Source organism: Desmodus rotundus, chromosome 8, assembly GCF_022682495.2.
Source record: "Desmodus rotundus isolate HL8 chromosome 8, HLdesRot8A.1, whole genome shotgun sequence".
Lineage (NCBI taxonomy): Eukaryota > Metazoa > Chordata > Mammalia > Chiroptera > Phyllostomidae > Desmodus > Desmodus rotundus.
The window spans coordinates 122749229-122768455 of NC_071394.1; the positions used below are offsets into that span (position 1 = coordinate 122749229).

The 19227-nt window shown below is 39.5% G+C and overlaps 1 protein-coding gene across 15 annotated transcripts in view; it reads left to right on the forward strand.

Annotated features, from left to right (window-relative positions):
• Window positions 1-19227, forward strand: part of ARPP21 (cAMP regulated phosphoprotein 21) — a 147427-nt gene that overhangs the window by 36190 nt on the left and 92010 nt on the right. For 12 of the 15 annotated variants that reach the window (XM_045200139.2, XM_045200138.2, XM_045200146.2 and 9 more), the window contains exons 2-9: window positions 6317-6491; window positions 8214-8380; window positions 9390-9431; window positions 10212-10301; window positions 14236-14380; window positions 15824-15902; window positions 16548-16607; window positions 17328-17468. In XM_045200139.2, the coding sequence (XP_045056074.2) occupies window positions 8252-8380; window positions 9390-9431; window positions 10212-10301; window positions 14236-14380; window positions 15824-15902; window positions 16548-16607; window positions 17328-17468 (686 nt within the window). In that variant the 5' untranslated portion in view covers window positions 6317-6491; window positions 8214-8251. Of the gene's footprint in view, window positions 1-5430; window positions 5445-5796; window positions 5904-6316; window positions 6492-8213; window positions 8381-9389; window positions 9432-10211; window positions 10302-10505; window positions 12361-14235; window positions 14381-15823; window positions 15903-16547; window positions 16608-17327; window positions 17469-19227 lie in introns of those variants that run through there. The other 3 variants (XM_045200140.2, XM_071222113.1, XM_053930317.1) reach the window with 3 other exon arrangements.

Consider the following 19227-nt stretch of genomic DNA (forward strand, 5'->3'; position numbering starts at 1 on the left):
TTAAGTTTGCACCAGTCTGGAGGTTGATGACACTGCCCTGTGTATGGATAAATCACACCTCGTCTCTTAATAGAATGAGGTAGGAAATATAAGGTAGTGATCAGCCTGCGTGGGTCATGAAAGTTGAGGCCATTTAAAAATCCTGGGACTGGTCCTAGATGGTGTGGCTCAGTGGATTGAGCACCAGGCTGTGAACTGAATGGTCGCTGGTTCAATTCCCGCTCAGGGAACATGCCTGGGTTGCGGGCCATGCCCCCAGTTGGGGACATGCAAAAGGCAACCAATTGATGTTTCTCTCACACATCGATGTTTCTCTCCCTCTCTTTCTCCCTCCCTCATCTTCTCTCTAAAGATAAATAAAAATAAAAATCTTTAAAAATCCTGATACTAGTCCCAGTGGTCACACCGGGGAACCAGAACCATCCTCAATGCTTCCTCAGATTATTTGACTTATTTTCTAACATGGCAGTAGGGCCATTGGCCCTGTTCTCTGTGGCATGGATTTTATTGCAGATTCTCCTTATCCGCAATAAAAAAACTATGCAAAGAACCAGACAATGATGGGACAGAGCTGCTGATCAGCTGCTCTGCTACATCCAGTTTTCTCACCCAGATTATTGGTGTCCTGATGTTTTTATTGCAGCAAGACTGTGCCCAGAGTAAGCTCTGGGCATCAAAATTGACAGTGTTGCCTTTTTCAGTTAGAAATGGTGGCTGTTACTTTTTGTGGATGAGAACACGTTGGCCATACACACATGGACCCTGGCAGAGGTGCATTGGAAGGTTCTCTGAACATCACATCTTACCCTTTTATTCTTTCAATGTCCACATTGGATGATTAAATAGCGAAGCTTATTTTTGCCAGAGAAGAGGCTGCTCAGATGATGATGAGACAACTGAAGTCCCATTTATTATCTATTATTGCCAAGTACCAACCTGGGCAGGTTAATACACAAAACTTGTCTTTACGTGTATGTATTATCAACATATCAGGGAAATTTTTTAAAGTAGTCCTATCATTTCTACCTTTGATCTATTTGTCTGCATATTGATTTGTTTATTCTTGATTTATATTCAGGAAGGGAAAAGGGTTTTTTAGCTTTTTATTGTGGTCAAATATACATAATATGATATTTATCATCTTAACTATTCAAAAGTGTATAATTCGGTGGCATTACATACATTCGCAGTGTCGTGTAACCATCGCCACATCTATACCCACTAGTTTTTTAATCATCCCAACAAAAACTCTGTACCAGTTAAGCAGTAACTACTTCCTTTCCTACCTCCAGCTTTCTATTTTACTTTTTATGAATTTGCTTGTTCTAGGCACCTCATATAAGTGGACTTATGTAATATTTGTTCTTCTGTTTCTGGATTATTTTACTAAGCGTAATGTTTTCAAAGTCCGTCCATGGTGTAGCATGTTTCACAATTTCATCCCATTTTGATGGTTTAGTAATATTCCATTGTGTGTATGTACCATGTTTTGTTTATCCGTTCATCTGTGGGTGGACACTTGGGTAGTTTTCACCTTTTGGTCATTATGAATAATGCTGCTATAAACGTTAGTAATACAACCATCCATTTGAATGCTTTCATTATTTTGGATATATATTTGAGAGTGGAATTACTGGGTCATATGATAATTCCATGTTTAAGAATGTAAGTTCTTTTTCCCCCCTGGTTCTAACTCTTGCAGCAACACCAAGCAAGGCCAACTTCTCTTGATCTGAACATGCTTTAGGCATTTGCAAATAGCTACTTTTGTCCTTCCTAACCCTTCTTTTGTCTAAGCTGAAAGCGATACAACTTTGGGGTGGGAACCCAAATGTAAGATCTTATATGAACCCTTTCTATACTTCACTTCATTACCTTCAACAATTAGCTCATTCTTTGGGGGTACCCAAATATTTATTCTGGGATCCAATTCATTAGATACCTCTCTCAAGTTCATGTCTTCCTGTCTTTGAAATACACTGAGAAAACACATACGAATCATAAAAGCCAAAATCATCTTAACTTTCCAGTTCATGAATAATCAAAAAGAGGATGGGGAAGATAAAATTACTTGGTCCATTTTTTAAATTTCTCATGTGGATCCATTAGAAGTATTTACATTTTTATTTTATTAATTTTCAGGGAAGACTTATTTTTGAGATTGTGTTAGTTGACCAGAATATTATTCCGCAATGTAGAACATCCTTGCACATAGGAGAGGCTCAATAAAGACTCGTTTTCGGAATGGAAACATTGGCCTTTCTCCTGCAGATGTTTTTCTTGAGACCAGGTCTCTCCATTTTAAAGGTCGCCGTGATTATTGTAGGGCTGCTCTTACGCCCAAAACCTTGACATCAATTTTTTCCGTTACTAGGATTCTGCTGAAATTAATGTAGGTTACGTCTGAGTCCAGCTTATTGCAATAGTTAAAGAAGACAAAGTGATACCCTGCGCCCCTTTCTAAATTACTTAGCCATTAAAGCTCAAATAAGAATATTCATATAAAATATTTATATCCCCCAAGATCCCAATGTGGAAAAAACCTTTTCTTAAGTATCCTGCTGGGATATTCCTTCCAAACAGTTGTCTGGTAATTGGGGCCTTTGCACGTGTGGTACATTAATCTTACAGGATGCCTGTGCAGTGGGTTCACCCCAAACTATTTTCATTAAAGGGTATAGCTCCTGGTTGAGTGTTTCTCGTACCTGTATTGAAGAAGAACATTTGGGGGGGAATTAAATTTATGTGTGAACTTTGTATTGATTGTTTTTGTCATGTGGAGAAATTCTCAAACTTGCTGAAGGTATTAGTTTATACACTCTGTTCACACTGCGGTTATTCTCATTTCTGAAAGAATTATATTCCAATGACTTTTTTGACTCTTTTAATTTAACCTCACACATTCATAATATTTTTGAAAACATTAACAGAATAACTTTTTTGAGAACAGGGTATATCTTTTGGTTTATAAGCCATTGTAGGTCTTAAATATCATATGTAGCAAACTGACAAATCACTAATATCACGACACTTTGCAAGTGACTTACATTTGCAGAACTGTGACAAGCTCAAAATAAAAAAAAAAAAAAAGCCACTGCATATGGAAGAAACATTTCAATCATTCAAATAAGTAAATTTTGGTTGTATTGTTTCTTTTCTTTTTTTAATTTTTTTATAATTGTTCAATTACAGTTGTCCCCATTTTTCCCCCGTTGCTCTCCTCCGTCCTACCCACCCCACTTCCCACATTCAATCCTCCCCCCTCCCCGTGTCTTTGTCCATGGGTCCTTCATACACGTTCCTTGGCTTGACCCTGCCCTTTCTTTCCCCCACTGTTTCATCATAAAGTCCCCATACTGATTTGGGATAAGATTAGTCATCCCGTGTTAATTTTTATTAAAAAGATTGTGAGGAAAGTGACTAATGAAGTGACCCTCCCATCTTGCTAATAGAATTCAAGTTTAATTTCCCATTTCAGCCATCCCCTGAGAATGAAATTATTGTTGGAATATGAATCAAGTTTGATCTTTCTTTCTCCACATGACAGCCCAGTGATTCATATATGTAACACACACACACACACACACACGCAATCAGGACACAGCTATTTTGTCGGTGGTGACGAAGGGTGGAATATTTGGTATTTTGCATTGTACCTTCCTCCTCTCTGAATCGTCCCCACAGTCCCATAATTGCTACTCTTTTCAACTGAAAAGTCAGTTGAAGAAATAAGAAACAGCAAAAATATAAGGGGAAATGCTAATTATTTTACTTATTTTCCTCCTTGTAAGTAGCTGAGAGCACTGTTGATCAATTTCCTATGGCTTGTTTTGCAGGCGATTAACTGCCTTTACTAAATACTATCCTCTAAAATCAGTGATTTTCAACTGGTGCGCTGCGAGAATTTTTGAAACATGTACTGCCTGACTATTTAGTCAGGGGTATTGACAGCTTTTCCCTTATCTTGTCAAATTAAAAAATGACAACAGCTAACACGACAATAAACAGCCAGTGTGAATGAATCCAAATTATACGTATTTTTTGTCAGGTTGACAAAAAACATATTTTTTGGTGTGCTGCAGAATTTTAGGAATCAGTTTATGTGTGCCAAGAGACGAAAAAGGTTGAAAATCGCTGCTCAGGATTATGATGAAAATGTTTTCATCGAAAGAACTGCAGTAACATATTTTGTGTGTTTGAATTGAGTTTCCTCTTTCTCCCTCCATTCCTCCAGCTATAACAATGGTCACTTGTCCAGGACATCTATTAGCTAAAAGTTGGATTAAAGATATTTGTTTAGAATAGTTTGCTTCTTTGGGAAATTGGGAGCAATGGGAATAGATTAAGATTAAATGGCATTGGAAGAGTTGGGTTAGTTTGACGAACAGAAAGCTGGAGTAGAGTTGATTTCCTGGCACTGTTTCCTTAGCAAAGAGAACAATTTTAATCAGTTACAAAAATATTTGGGATCCATATGTTTCTCTCTGCTCATTCCCATATGCCCATATTCGCTTTTATCTTGGTAGATGATGACTTTATGATTCAGGCATGCAAGAATAATACCTCGCTGGCTTCAGAGCTCAGTGCTATTTCAAAACATGTCCTGGTAATTACGCACACACATATATCCAGGCTGCTCATGCTTTGAGTTGGTTGAGAGGATATCGGTTTGTTCTTTCTCCATGGGAAGAAGTATATCTTGCATCCACCTACAGGGGCTGGAGTAATGCAACTAGGTTTGGATTTGATAACTGCATTGACGTTCACCTGTTGGATTAAAGGCCACTGTACAAATATGAGGATCAGGGAAAGGAGGCAAAGAGGTTGTGCTGATCATTGACAACTTCATTTTCTTTGGGAAAAGGAAACAGAATTCAAAAAGCATTTGGTAATTCCATCCATTACTGGTACCTATTCTAAGACATATTAGATGATGGCTGGTTACTTAAATAGACTCTGATTTTAAGCTGTAGTGACTTCTATTTAGTATTGAGTGTTACTCATAGTAGTTCTGGTGAAACTGGTCAAAGCAGGAAAATTAAAATTACTGTCGATGAACCATTCGTTTTTGTGCTAAATGCATATTTGCTTATCTCTCAATGAGCTATATAATTTTTAAGAACAAAAGAAACATATTTCAAAGCCAAATTATCCATTTTAATAAGACATAGATAAAGCTGGAAGTGATTGACTGTGTAAGCCATTGCATTTTCAAAAGTTGTTTTTCTCTCACACAACAAATGGCGTTGTAACCCAATAGGCTGTTAACATAGCCACAGTGAAATCCCGTGAGGACCAGCTGTGCTCGTTGAAACTTGGGAGGGAGGCAACGAGGAGGAGGCAGAGAGGGTTTCTGAACTTCAGACTGCATAACTGAGATGCATTGATTGTTTTCAAAGATGGGTACGTGATGGAAGAGGAGCGTGTGCTGTTGGATTTAGCAGGTGTGCAACAGAGCAGAATTGCAGCGAAAGGAGACTGATGCCGCTTGGTTTTGGCAAGTGCTATTAGTGATCCATCTCTGTGTTTGCATTCAAGCTGTCTTTGCCTCTGCTCCTGTAGGAGTAGTGAGAAAAAGAAAGTACACATTATAGCATGGATTGTTTTCAACCAGCCCAAAGTTTGCAAATCTGTTGAATCCCTCTGACAGCGTGTCTTTGCTGTCAAACAGAATGCCCAGCTGGCGGTGGCAATCCTGCTGGGGAGGGAGGGGTCCGGAGGGACTGTGTTCACCCTGCCATGAGAATATTAGGGGTGTTTCCTCCCAAACTGTAAACGGAGAGGAAAGAGCTGTCAGACATGCCATCGAGAACTTGCTCATCTTTACTTTACAGATAATGCCTCATTAAATACGCTTCATTAGGATAACTTTCATAAAGAAAGGAGTCAGAAACAACATTAAGGTATATTATATTAATCTATAATTAAGACAAAGGCTTTGGTTAAAAAAGAGGCAGACTTTTGCTCATAGGTGATCTGGATTCTCATTGAGGCAAACGCACAAGCTCTTTTTTTTTAAAATATAAAGTGAGAGATTTCACTAAAAAAGGTTAAAATTGAAGTGAGTAATCTTCAGTGCATAATGCAATTGTTAATTTTAGCTCCTTGCGTGGGTGCCGTTCTGACTTGAACAGCCGGCTGTAGCCTTCATTAGAGAAGAAGCAGGCAGCTTGAGACAGGTGGAGCTGGATCAAGCTGTGAACGTGATTTTGCTGGAAGCTGGTCATTAGTGTTAGAAACCCGGTCTTCTTTCTTTCGTCCTTCACCCTACCATGATTATTGCAATTCTTACTATTGACGTTTCATCTTTTTTCAGGTTGACGATGTGTCAAACTGTGTAAGGGAATCGCACGGACATGGGCGTTCCGAACTGTTAATGGGGACATGGGACTCCAGTTACCTCTGATCACTTGTGTGGATTTTCCCGGCGTAGAACGACAGAAGCCGCTTAGTGAGTCGCCAAGACCTACAGCAGGAATTCTGCACAAAAGGTAAAAAATCTTGTCTGGCTGTCCTCTCCTCTGTATTTTTTATTGTTACATAAATGTGCCTGTTTGCATAGAGCAGTTCATTGGATGTAAACAGAACAGACAGGATCTGTATTAGAGACTCAGCTGGCTTCTCGTTTGTACAATTGAACTCAATTTGTTCATTCCGTTTTCCATTGTAAATCTGGTCGCGATCTATTTTTTATTGAAATGCTCTGGAAAAAAGTTTCAGGCAACAGAAGTCCCATCTCCTCCCTCTCTACCCAGTACATTGAGAAACACACTGTTTGTTATTGGCAAACAGAACTTTTGATTTTGTTTAACTACATACATACCCAGTTTCATGGGAAGAAGAGAAATATGTCAAAATACATGGGATGGAACCGCCTAAAACCTTCCCAAACCGAAAAGCAGTGCTCATTAGTCAGTCACATACTCAAACCACCATCCTTTAAGAAAACTTTTCCGTTTTCGTTCCCACAATCCTTTGCCAAATGAGCCTTTTAAAGATATCATTAGACACCATCTGTCTTGTCACGGTGGATCTTAGGAAATTTGCAATAGAAATTGCCGTGTTTCAGCTTTTTCTCATATTTCCTATATCCTGCTGGAAATAAAGATACTGAATTAGCAAATGGTAATTAAACACTCCCAAAGGAACATTTCCAAACGCTGATTTGTCCAATAATAATTACCCTTGTAATGACTGGGAGCAGAACAGTCACTGCTTGGGAATTTTTGTGAAAAAAACTGACTTTCTAGGCTACAATGTCTTTTTCTCTCTTTTTCTTTTTCCTTCCTTCTTCCCATTTTTCTTTCTTTCTCTTTCTTTCCTTTCTTCCCTCCTTTTTTCCCTCACATCTTAAAAAAAAGACACCGAGGAGAAAGTAAATGCTAAATTATTCATGAGCCCTGTTTGACAGCCTATCAGAAGGGAAAGTGTCAGGGGTTGGAGAAAAATGAATAAATAACAAACAGGCTTGAACTCTGAAAGCCATCTCTCGCGTCTGTGCAGTAGTGTATTTGAGCCCAGAGTAGCACGGTTCGGTGTGATAACTTCCTCGCAGCTGCTGCCAGAGACTTGCTTCCACGGGATCCCTGCGGCACCAGCTTGGGAGAGGGCTTATGCTTTGAATAACGTCGCTGTCAGTTTGCAGCCTGAAAGCGTTGGCTCTGAAAGGTTTATTGTGCAACTTAGATCCTATATTTGTACTGGATTATGACCCCTTAAATTAATTTTTTGCCCCTTGTAGAGTGCTCTGTGTTCCTCATGCCTAGAAAAGTATGTCTACAGTAAGCTGGTGGATAATTTTTGAGTCACCCTAAAGCGGCTACAGAACACCAGTACCACCTCCTGACTCAGCCGTGCAGGGGTCATCGGTTCAAGAGTTGGAGAAATACTCTTTTTCTCTTCCTGCTACTTTGGAGTGGGGCACAGGGACTGTTGTATGTGTCTCCATTTATTTGTTTACCCATGTGGATGGCAAGGTGTGTTCACAAGTGTCTGTGTTTATGGGGGTGTGGAGAGGGCAACCTAATCTGCCTCTTGTGCTTGCTTTGGGTACTTGATGTGATCTTGTTTTATTCTCCTTTTGTATGAAATTGGCAGAGATGCCCAGGCTGCTCATTTGAATTTGATATACGAGGAGAAATGCAACATCTCAAAAACCTTGTTAAATACTTCACCTGGCTCTAACTTGACTTTCTGACATTGTAACCTTGCAGGGCATCAAACCTTGCTATTTTAATTTGCATCTGAAAGAATGTCTGAGCCAGGGGACCTGAATCAGGCCATAGTGGAGGAAGGCGGGACTGAGCAAGAAAGAGCCACTCCGGAGAATGGCATTGTTAAGTCGGAAAGTCTGGATGAAGAAGAGAAGCTGGAACTGCAGGTAAGCCTCAGGGAAACTATTTCTCAGACCACTGTATACAGTTCCTTCTTTTCATTGTTAAGCTACTTTGAAGGTTTGTTTCTTTCTTTAAAAAAAAACAAACCAGTTTGACTAGTAAACTGAATAGGAAATCTGTAAAGGTAATCTGTTTTTTCTTCACTAAATCGTGCTCAAAAATGCCATTTGAAATGAAAAATATCCAAAGAACATACTTAATGACTAAATTTGCACACAGCATCTCCATACTAATTTCTAGACCACCTCAAGGAGTTTGTGGAAAGCTTTTCCCAAGGTGGCCGTAGGCAAGCTGAGTTTTAAAAGTGGATTTGCTATTCCAGGGACAGATGAAGACTCCCCTCATGACAGACTAGGAAAAGTCAAAGTCAAAGAAATCTGCTGATCTTCCTAGGCAGGCTAAGTTTTGATTCTTATTGGAAAACCAACTAAGCCCTAGAATTCTCAACCAGAGATGAGAGAGAGACAGAGAGAGAGAGACAGAGAGAGAGAGAGAGAGAGAGAGAGAGAGAGAACTACAAGGAGGATGGGGGAGATTGGAAGTGAGGGTGGTTGACGATACTGAAAAAGTGGCATGATTAAATATATCAAGAGTTTTGCGGGGGGAAAAAAAAGATTTAGTAGAGGAAAAGCAAACCGTATTTGCGAATAGCTGGTATGGATTTTCTTTGACCCAAACTACAAAAGTGTTAACTCTTTTTATAGACCAGTAAGCAAAGGCAGATAACCATACAATGGCCTAAAGCCTTCAAGGTTGGCTTTTCTTCTCTCTAATAGCTTCTAAAGGAGAGAAAGCTACAAGTTCAATGGTTATTTGGGGGAACAGGGGAAGGGAGAGTCCTCCCAGCACTCAGAATGTCTTTGTTGATGTTACTGTTGATTTCTCTGCAATAGTGACACATTTTGCCTCTCTTTCTCTCTCGTCTTCTCTCTCTCTGGTTGTTATTTACTGTTTGTTTGTTTTATTTTGCTTCATTTTATTTCTAACATACAGAGGCGACTGGCGGCTCAGAACCAAGAGAGAAGAAAGTCAAAGGTAGGGTTCTGGAGAGACTGTGTAGACCTGGTATCACGGATGTCAGTTGCATATTTTACATCTGAGTTCAAGGATCTGCCAACAATTCAGAGGGCTCTGTGGAGATACTATGGTGGATTTGGGCCGTACTGGTGCTGTCTGCTTTTAATGGGGTCATGTCCACGTCCGCCTTCCTTTCTCGTTCTGAATGCTTTTTCACGGGAGCATTTCGGGTTCACAAGTCTGCAAACGTGCATGTGTCATCCCACATTCACACGTGCAGATCTGACAGTGCTTTACAAAACAAACAGCTGCTTGCTTTGTTTTCATTGTACGTTAAATTCGGGGTGAATGCGTTTCTCCCAGTTGATTTCCGCCTTGAAGGAAACAGGGGCTGGTGGTTGGGACACATGTATCATGTGTTTTACGCATCTTCTCAGTTAAGTCGCTTCCAAACTTCATTTTTGCAGCCCCTATTTCCTGCCCCCTTTTCTTTCTGGCATTTTCATGAAATGGCAGCAGCGCAACATGGTGGGCACGATTTGCTGAAAGTGTCCCTCAGATCCATCCACTCACACCCCCCTCAGCTTTGTCCCCACCAACACGGGGGCCTGACAGTTTGAGCCAATGTAGACAGCACTGAGCGGCTCATCTGGAGCTCAGTTTGAAGGTCTGATTTGGGGGTGTCATGTGAATTTGGGGGTGTCATGTTGAAGGTGGCAATGATATGACGGCCTGAGAATGTTTTCTGTTTCTTTCCTTTTTTTTTTCTTTTCCACCCCTCTTCTTTCCCCTTCCAAGTCAGGAGCAGGTAAAGGTAAATTGACTCGTAGTCTCGCTGTCTGTGAAGAGTCCTCGGCCAGGCCCGGAGGGGAGAATCTCCAGGATCAGGTATACCCCCTGTTACTATCATTACCTGCATGAAGGGGGCCCAACTGTGTGTGCATGGGTAGTAATCTGGCATCGGACAGTGTGTCGGGGGAGAAAAAACGTAACGGAAGACAGAAATCACTTTCTGGTTTTAGCCCCTGCTTATGAGACATGCAAAACTAGTATCGCAGTTTGTCACAGAGTATTACGTTTGTTTTTTTCCAGACCCTCTGAAAACTGCAAATGGAAAGGAATTCAAAAGAATTTTAGATTAAAACTTAAAAAGTAAGCCCGGTAGTGCTGAATTCCCTCAAAGGCTCTCTGTTGATAAGACTGAACCAAATATAGCCCTAAATGCCCCATCTGCTTCCTTATGGAAGATTCTTACCTCTCACCCCTCACCCCCAAATACATTTGCCTATAAGAAACGTAACCCTCAGCTATCATCAGGCTTTAGAAAGAGTGAAAAAGATGCATTGAGTTTTGCAGAAATACTTCTATAGCCTTTAGTGGAGATGTCTCAATACTGGAAAAATTATTCAGAAATGAATCTGAGCTGATGGTGAATTTCAGTTAATATTATTAATATGTTGCTGCCTATCCTTATAGTAATTGTTGCTAACCTACAGCAAAACTATTAGGCTCTAAAAATGGAAATTCCAACAAAACCCTTTTGTGGCAAAGTGGGAAACTTTACATCATATTTACTTTTGTTTGCCTTTTAGGCAACATATTAGCTTTTATTAAAATAGTCTTGCTGCTGCTATTTCCCTTATTTTATCAGGGGCTGGGAGCAGTCAAGACAAAAGCAAAATGATTTATCTGAGCCCAGGGGAGGGAAAATTGATTTAAGATATCATTATTTTTGTTGGGTCTTGGTTTGCTTTTCTCTTTGTACTTTAATTGAAATCCTCTAAATTCTCCTCATGGTTACAGAGAGCACTGAGAGCACTTTCTTTAAAAGGACCAAAAACAAATTCCTTATAGATTTTGTCCTAAGAGTATGTTTTTTTTCCTAGCCTCATTTTCTCAACCTGCCACTCATGTCGAAAGGCATGGACAGGCTACCTTTCCGTAGCCTTCACTGTCTGTCATCTGCGAGCTTTATTTTCCTTGGGTTCTGAGAAATGTGTGGCTTTTCTTCAGCATTTTATTTGTGCTTCTATTTTTAACGGAGATTGAAAAGAGGGAATCATGTGAAAATCACGGCTTGTATTATTCAAATGTCGACTGATGGCTTGTAATGCACTGCACACAATGTGTTAACTCTGCAGAGTGAGAGACTCTGGGAGAAGGAATACCCCAGTTGTCCCTACTTCAATGCAGGGCAGAGGAGGGCAGCCTTTATAGACATATTCTGATTTTGATCTCATTTGGCAAGGTACCAGGAGGAAATTTTTTAGGAGATCATCTGTATCATAATGCCCATCCTGGACCTAAGTCTGGTTTCTCCATACCATTGGTGCAGAGAAATAAGATGCAAACGGTGCTTTGCTCCTGCTGGTTCCAAGCTCAGTAACCTAGATGAGCTTCGTAGGAGAGAATTAGAGCTTGCAAGCTTTTCTTTGGACTGGCTGAGGGGTGGTGGGAGCAGGGGGCTGCTAGAAAATACCCAGACACACATATAAGCAAGTGGCCATGCTAGTCTTTTAGAGAATAAAGAAGCAGACCTTTGAGCTCATATGCAATGCCTTCATTAGCTACCGCCGGCACTTACAAAGTGTGGGATCTGAATCCCAGGGTGTGAGTATAGTGTGTGGATTGTATTGCTTCTCCAATGTTTGTATATTCCCAGTATTTGGAAAACTGCCTTCATTTTCCTGTGTGGGAAAAACTCTTGCTACCTGTATTACTTGATCTCAGACCCATAGTTGATGGTTCAGTCTGTCCTTAAGTTAAAGGAGTTTTGCTTTTCTAATGTTATACTCTTTATCTATCAGTGTATTACTGCAACTTGAATCATTCTTTTACTGTTGTTGGACATAAACTTATCCTGTACCAATGTATTTATTAACACCTGTATTTTATTATTGAGCATATCAATAAAAATATTAAAAAATAACAGATTGTTTTTTACCAACTTTATAGCACTTTTGTGTGTTCTTTCAACACCATGATGTGTATTTATGTATAGAACAGAGAGGTATTTTTCTGAGCGTAGTCTGGATCCACACCCGAGTTTGTCCACTTTTTTGTAAATGATGTCCAGTAGCCTCTGCTCTTACATTCATGTTTCCAAGCCTCTTTGGTTTTAGATGCAAACTTATGGAGGCTGGATGGTTCAACTGGTTTTGAAGAAGCAATGAGACCACTTTCATGGACTGGTACCCTCAGTTTCCCCACCTGATCAAATGTCCAATTGATTCTTCCCCACCCCGGCCCTGTCTCCTGAACCAGAAATGTTCCAGCTGTTTGCTTAGCAAGTAGAAACAAATCAAAACCCTAAAACCTGCCTGAAGCTTTGCAGACTAAAACATTTCTGTCCTAAATCAAGTGACAAGACCCTATAATCAAATTACACTCAGTGTTACATATTTTGTATATGTTCATTCCCAGGGTATACATGTTAAATATCAGGAAATCAGCTGAGAAAAATATGTATCGCGAGAAAGCATTTTGTTCCATTTTCTGTAGCACGTCTTTCCCCCCATGGTGACTTTTCATACCAGCCATGAATTCACAGCGGAGCCCCTCCCACAAAAGAAGCGTAGCTCTGAAGGACTTTGATTTTATGCCTGTTAGATTAGACAAGTCAACCAAGAGCCAGTAAGAATCCCGGATTGGCCATAATGTGAGGATGTACAGGCGTCAGTTTAGTCACATGTAGATGAGCACTAGCTTAGTTCTTAGTGAAAAACACCATTAGTCATTGGGAATATTTTCTCCCCGACGTCATGCATTTTAATGTCACTTGTAGAAGAAAGCTTTCCCATCAAATGATCTCTTACATAAGATCATGTGGGCTCAGTGTTGGCTAATTTGTCATAATTTTAATCATAGTGCAGGTTTTCCATAAAACTAAAAAACATAATTTGGTTCATTCTTCTTCAAAACAGTGGACATGCTATCAGCCAAATGACTGATATATATGATTTAATACAAAATGACTCATTCTGGGTGCAAAATGAATAAATACAAAAGTGCATTCGGCCCAAACACTGGACATGGTCAAGCATGTGAAGTATCAGTCTAAGAGAATCTTACATTTTGCAAAGGATGGACTGATACTAAAATTAAAATAATCTTAAACATTTATATATAATTGACGGAAAATGTTCTATTCCCTATGTTTTCTACAAGGCGATGCTTATTGTACAATATATTATGATGATTTATTAAGGGCATTTGTAAACAATGTATGACAATAATCCATACCTACGATTCCTGCTATTATATAGTTTGATTTTTCTGAGTAGTAAAGATCACTGCTGATACAGTTCTAACATAGACTTTTTATTGTAAATTGGCTATTAGGGCCTTTATTTATGTCTGTTCTATCTGTAATTATGATTCGTAACATCTGTCTGTTTGTATTTGTGCCAATTTATTCTGACATGCAATTATAGGAAAGAGCTGTAGAAGCCTCTCTTTCTTTGAGAGATGACACCGGCTGTATTGCAAGCTTACTGGTAAAGAATCTTTTCCTAGGTGATTAAGATAAACCTGTAGAGAAAATAAGAGCTGTGATCTACAGGAAAGTAACTTGCTGAAGGTTAACAATCAAAAGGCAAAGTTTTAGCACTAGATGTTTCTCATGACCTCCCATTGGCTTCTGAACTTGAATTCACCTTAAAGGGCAATTATTTTTTTTTCTGACAGGCTTTTTACCATTTAAGAGAAAAGGAAATCTGTACCTGGCTTTCATTTTCCTGTACTTAATAACCTCTATGCAAAATGGAAACCAGACAGAAATTATTAAATCTGGCCCTAAATTATTATATTTTTTCCCCAACAGGAATCAATTCATTTACAGCTTTCCAGTTTCCCCAGCCTGCAAGAGGATGATAAATCTAGGAAAGATGACACTGAAAGAGAAAAAGAAAAGGATAAAAACAAAGATAAATCCTCTGAAAAACCCAAGATCAGAATGTTATCAAAAGGTGAATGTAAAAATGTTTCCTTAACTTACTCAATTTGGACACATGAAGAGTCACGGAATACATTCTAGGTTTTACATGCTATTCACCTCCCACCAAACTTTGCATTTAACTTTGTGTGTGTGTGTGTGTGTGTGTAAAAACGTGAACTTGATTTTTTCCCCCCATTCATGGTGTCATTATTTGTGTAGCCAGAAAAGTTATTTTTTAGGATCACATATTTTTCTGGATTTTCATTCGGATCTCCTAGTTTCAAAGACAAGTTTGTACAAGCAGTGAATATAAATCTGCTCTTGTTTCAGCTTTATTAGTCCCATTAAGTTGGATTGATGAACAGCAACGATAGCCAGTTTTGCATCTGAACTGTCATGTTTATCTTAAAGGACAGAGAGTGGATTAGCAGTTCTCCGCCCATACGTGATGTCCTCCCCAAAGCATAGGTGTGTGTGTCAATGGCGATGAGAATGCACAACATTTTACCTGGTGCAGATGAATTGGGTCTGTGCAGCCCATATACTGCCACATAATATCTCACTTAAAATATAGAGAGTTCCACCTCAATAAAGTTTTCCCAAAACATCCCTCCTTCTAAGCCTGCAAACCTACTCTCTGGACTTCTCAAATTGTTGCCCTATATAGAATTGCACAAAACTAAAAGAAAAACAAGAAAGCAAAGGTGAAAACAAAACTAAGTTGACATGAAGAATGCCATGAATAAATGCTTTTGCAATAGACATTTTTTTAATTACTGAGAAGGAACAGGGCGTTGGATCAGCTGAGGAATGATGCCTGCTTCCCATGTCATGCTCTGTGATGGCGTATCTGCTTAGAATACTTGTCTTCACGGCTGAGTATGTAAAACCCAAGGTGTACACAGAGTAAAGAAGTACACGTCCCCAAAATGCTTTTAGAAATTAGGCTTTAGCTAGTATCAGAAGATTTTGAAAGACTTGGAAATACTTAGTATCCTCCTGTATTTTGCACTGATTCATATTTATTCTTAGAGCTTTCATTTTTTGCCTCCTCTGTTTTAAGAGTGAGAGGGTTCCATGGGATCGCACACTCCTGAGAGCTCTCTCTGTGGGCTGAGACTACCCACCACTTGGAGGTCGTGCCCTTGCTGATTTCAAGCACAGAATAAACACGTGATATTTGACTCCGCCCACCACCCACCCAGACTGTGCCTACTTCCCCTCCCCCCTCCCATGACAGCTGGGTCCTTCCATATTCAGGATCTATTGGGTGTTCTCAATCCCTGAATCCAATTTTCCTTCTGACGATATACTGCCAGATTGCTTGTTTTGAAATATGTATCTTTCACGCGAATAGCTTCACCTAAAATTTACCTGAGCAGGAGGGAAACTGGGAAGGTTGGGACAACCTTTTCGACTCCCCCTCCTGCCACCGCCGTCATTGCTGACAACGCGATCGTGCTGTTTGTTTCAGATTGCAGCCAAGAGTACACGGATTCCACAGGCATAGACTTGCATGAGTTTCTGATTAACACGTTAAAGAACAATTCCAGGTAATGCTTAAACAAATCTCTGATTTTTAGAAGAGTCAAATGGAATATTCCCATCAAGGTCAATAACCCAAATACTTCTCAGGAAGTAGTTGTAAAGTGCTGACACCTCTGATGTCTCAAACTACCTCTTGTATTTTCGCTTTTCTGTTAATAGTTTCTATGTGCACTATTGGTAGATAGTCTTAATTCCTGGGTGAATAAATCATAGTTTACAAATTCTGCTTTCCTGGTCACAAAGATACACTGGTTAAGGGGGAAAATAGAGGGAAAAAGTCAGTATCAAATAAACCAATTATACTTCAATGCAGTTATATAACCATCTATTTGGGTCTTGCTTTGTTCCAGCTTCCAATTAATTTTAAATATAACATTTATTTGATGTGTTTTATAGGCATAATACCTTGCATGGCCTAATTAACATTAAAACTGTAAAAGTTTCAATGTTACAACATACTTAATCAATGAGATGAGAAATCATTTTAAGTCGAATGATATGTGTTGGACAAAATATTCCACAGAAGAGTTAGATACAGGTTTGGAGCCACATGCATTAAAACAGTCTGTTCATACATCCAGATAAACTTTTCAGGTCTTTGGCAATGGAAAGTACATAAAAACCTTTTCATTTTCACATTTATTTTGCAGGGACAGGATGATACTCTTGAAAATGGAGCAGGAAATTATCGATTTCATTGGTGACAACAAGTATGTTAAATTGCAACGCTGGGTAATTTACGTGGTGTATCTTAGTTTGGTATTTAGGTTTAATTATTCATCCTGGACAGATTCGGGGATAGATAAAATGTTGTTTAGTATGTTTGCTGATTGGCTACATGGCGATTTTATTGGAGTTAGGAAGTATATGCTAATGGGGATTGTTGCTTGGACCATGTGAACTCCTGCTTGTTAAATTCCTGACAAAGTGGCTATAAACAGGGGGCCACTGATTAGCATAGAGTAGCTGTAACAAGAAGCGACCCTTTTCATTTATATTATAGTTTTTTAATGGGCTCCAGCTGGCTGCAGTCGGTTATGCCTGGAAATGATTGTGCTGCCGTCAGTGTAAACCGTGTAATGACACATCTCCAGACAGGCATCTGCAGTTCCATATTATGTCACATCATCTGTCCTGTGCCTGGCTCCGCTGATCAGGTACCATGGACTAAAATAGAACGCTCTCCAACAGACATCACATTCCCGCTGGCGACAGAAATGTACCCCACTGAAACAAAGATATTTATTGTAGCGTAATCGATAAGTCTCTATAGTTAAGTGGAAAATTTGTCTCAAAATGGGATCATGAATTGATGCCAGAGATGAAGTGGTTTGGATGAAAGAGAAATGGGTTTGTGTGTGTGCCTGTACAATGTACTTCGGGCCAGAAGCAAAAATTCTGATTCCACTTTTTTGGGTACTCTCTTTTAGTAATCATTATAAAAAGTTCCCTCAGATGTCATCCTATCAGAGGATGCTTGTCCACCGTGTGGCGGCTTACTTTGGGTTGGACCACAATGTGGATCAAACAGGGAAATCTGTGATCATCAACAAGACCAGCAGCACAAGAATGTAAGCCCCATGTCTGCATTTATTTGGCATTTTCTTTTTCTCTTACGGACTCATTTATAAGAGCGCAGTATAAAATTCCAAGTATATGACATTTAAAATGCACAGTGTGATTTATCTCTTGTTCTTATCAGCAGTAGAGTGGCATTTATCTGTAGAAGATTGTCTGAGGACCAAGAAAGTTTCTAAAATTCAGGCAATAAAGTGGATTTATTCTCTGATCTTTAACATAGCTCCTAAAACATATTTTTTTCCTTCCATCAGCACTCCATGTGATTACAAACCATTTTATGTCAAAATATAACTCCAGCTAAAAATAGCAGACATTTTAAAACAACAATGACATATGCAGGATAATTGTCTTTTTGTTTCTTTTGCTGGTTTGTAGACTTTTGTCTTATTGTGGCTTCTAAAATAACAAAAATCCCGCCTCTAAGACCCAGTGCTTTACTTAATAGCTGTGTGACCTGAAATAAGGCATTTAAAAATCTGCCGTCCCAGTTTTCTTCACTCGTAAAATGAGAGTTTTGAATTCGATGATGTCTGAGTTCTAGCTCTAAAAGAAGGATAGTGGTTTTTGATCCTTAAAAAAAATTGTTTGCTTCCATCTTAATATCTTTCTATGGTCCCATTGAGTCACCAAAAGCATGAAATGAGTAGTTATTTGCTATGGAAATTTGGAGCTGTCTCTCTTGAACCCAGGTATCTTTTGAGTACAGAGAAAGCCACTTTTATAAGCAAAGTACCTATTAAATGGAAAAAAAAAACAGTCTTAAGCATTCTCTTAAAACATTTGTGTGTTATAATTTCGTTGTTTTATAGTGTGCTTGGCACATTGTATAAATTGCAATTTTTAGGAATGCCATGTCTCTGACGTGAACTTTCGTGTCAAGTAAGCAGCGTGGGTGAAGCTCTTCATTTTCTGCTCATCAGACATTGGGACATGGTTAGGGATGGAGATGAGGCCTCCCTCTACTCAAGGCCATGTGCAGCAGAACTAGAGAGAAGGTCAGAGTGGAGACCTGGGGGATCTGGGACTGGAGCTGGGCTGTTATCTCAGGGACAATGAGTACTGCAGTTTTCTGGGCCTCAAATTACTTATTTATCCGCAGGGGAGTTTGAAGTGGGTCGTGGTCAAGAGCCCTCAAAGCCTCAGAATCATTGGGTCTTGTGGCTGTTTTCTACTTTGCTGGCAAAACACATTTTAAAATTTATCAGCTGCCCACCATATCTGATGGTTGGCACATGTGTTTCCTATTCTGAACACTAGTAGAAACGAAAATCCACTGTCCTCCAATTCTTTATCTCTTCCCTCTCCATCACATACTCCTCGTTATCGCTAGTGTGGTTTTTAATCCTCCATTCTGGCTTTTCTATGACTTTTCAGATTCCACAAGGCAGGGAGGGACACAATGATGGTGAACTAGGCAAGCCATGAACTATTTTCTTTTAATTTGTTTATCTCCTCTTTCTCTATAAAGCCATAACAGAAAAGCCCGCAGGTCAAGCAGACTGGTGCAATTTCCACTGGAACAGATAACGCATTATTCTAACACGCACAGATGTTGCAATCACATAGTCCTGAATGTTGGTACCCATGTTTGAGACCTGCTCTCTTGTAGACTTGATTGCTTTCTGGTGGACAATGAATGGAGTTTTTGAGTTGACATCTGCCAGGTTGTGTTTTCAGCCCTTAGTGCAAGTTCCCTTTCCCCCATATATTGCCAGAAATAGGTTCCATTCTCTAGCACTTTTAGATGTT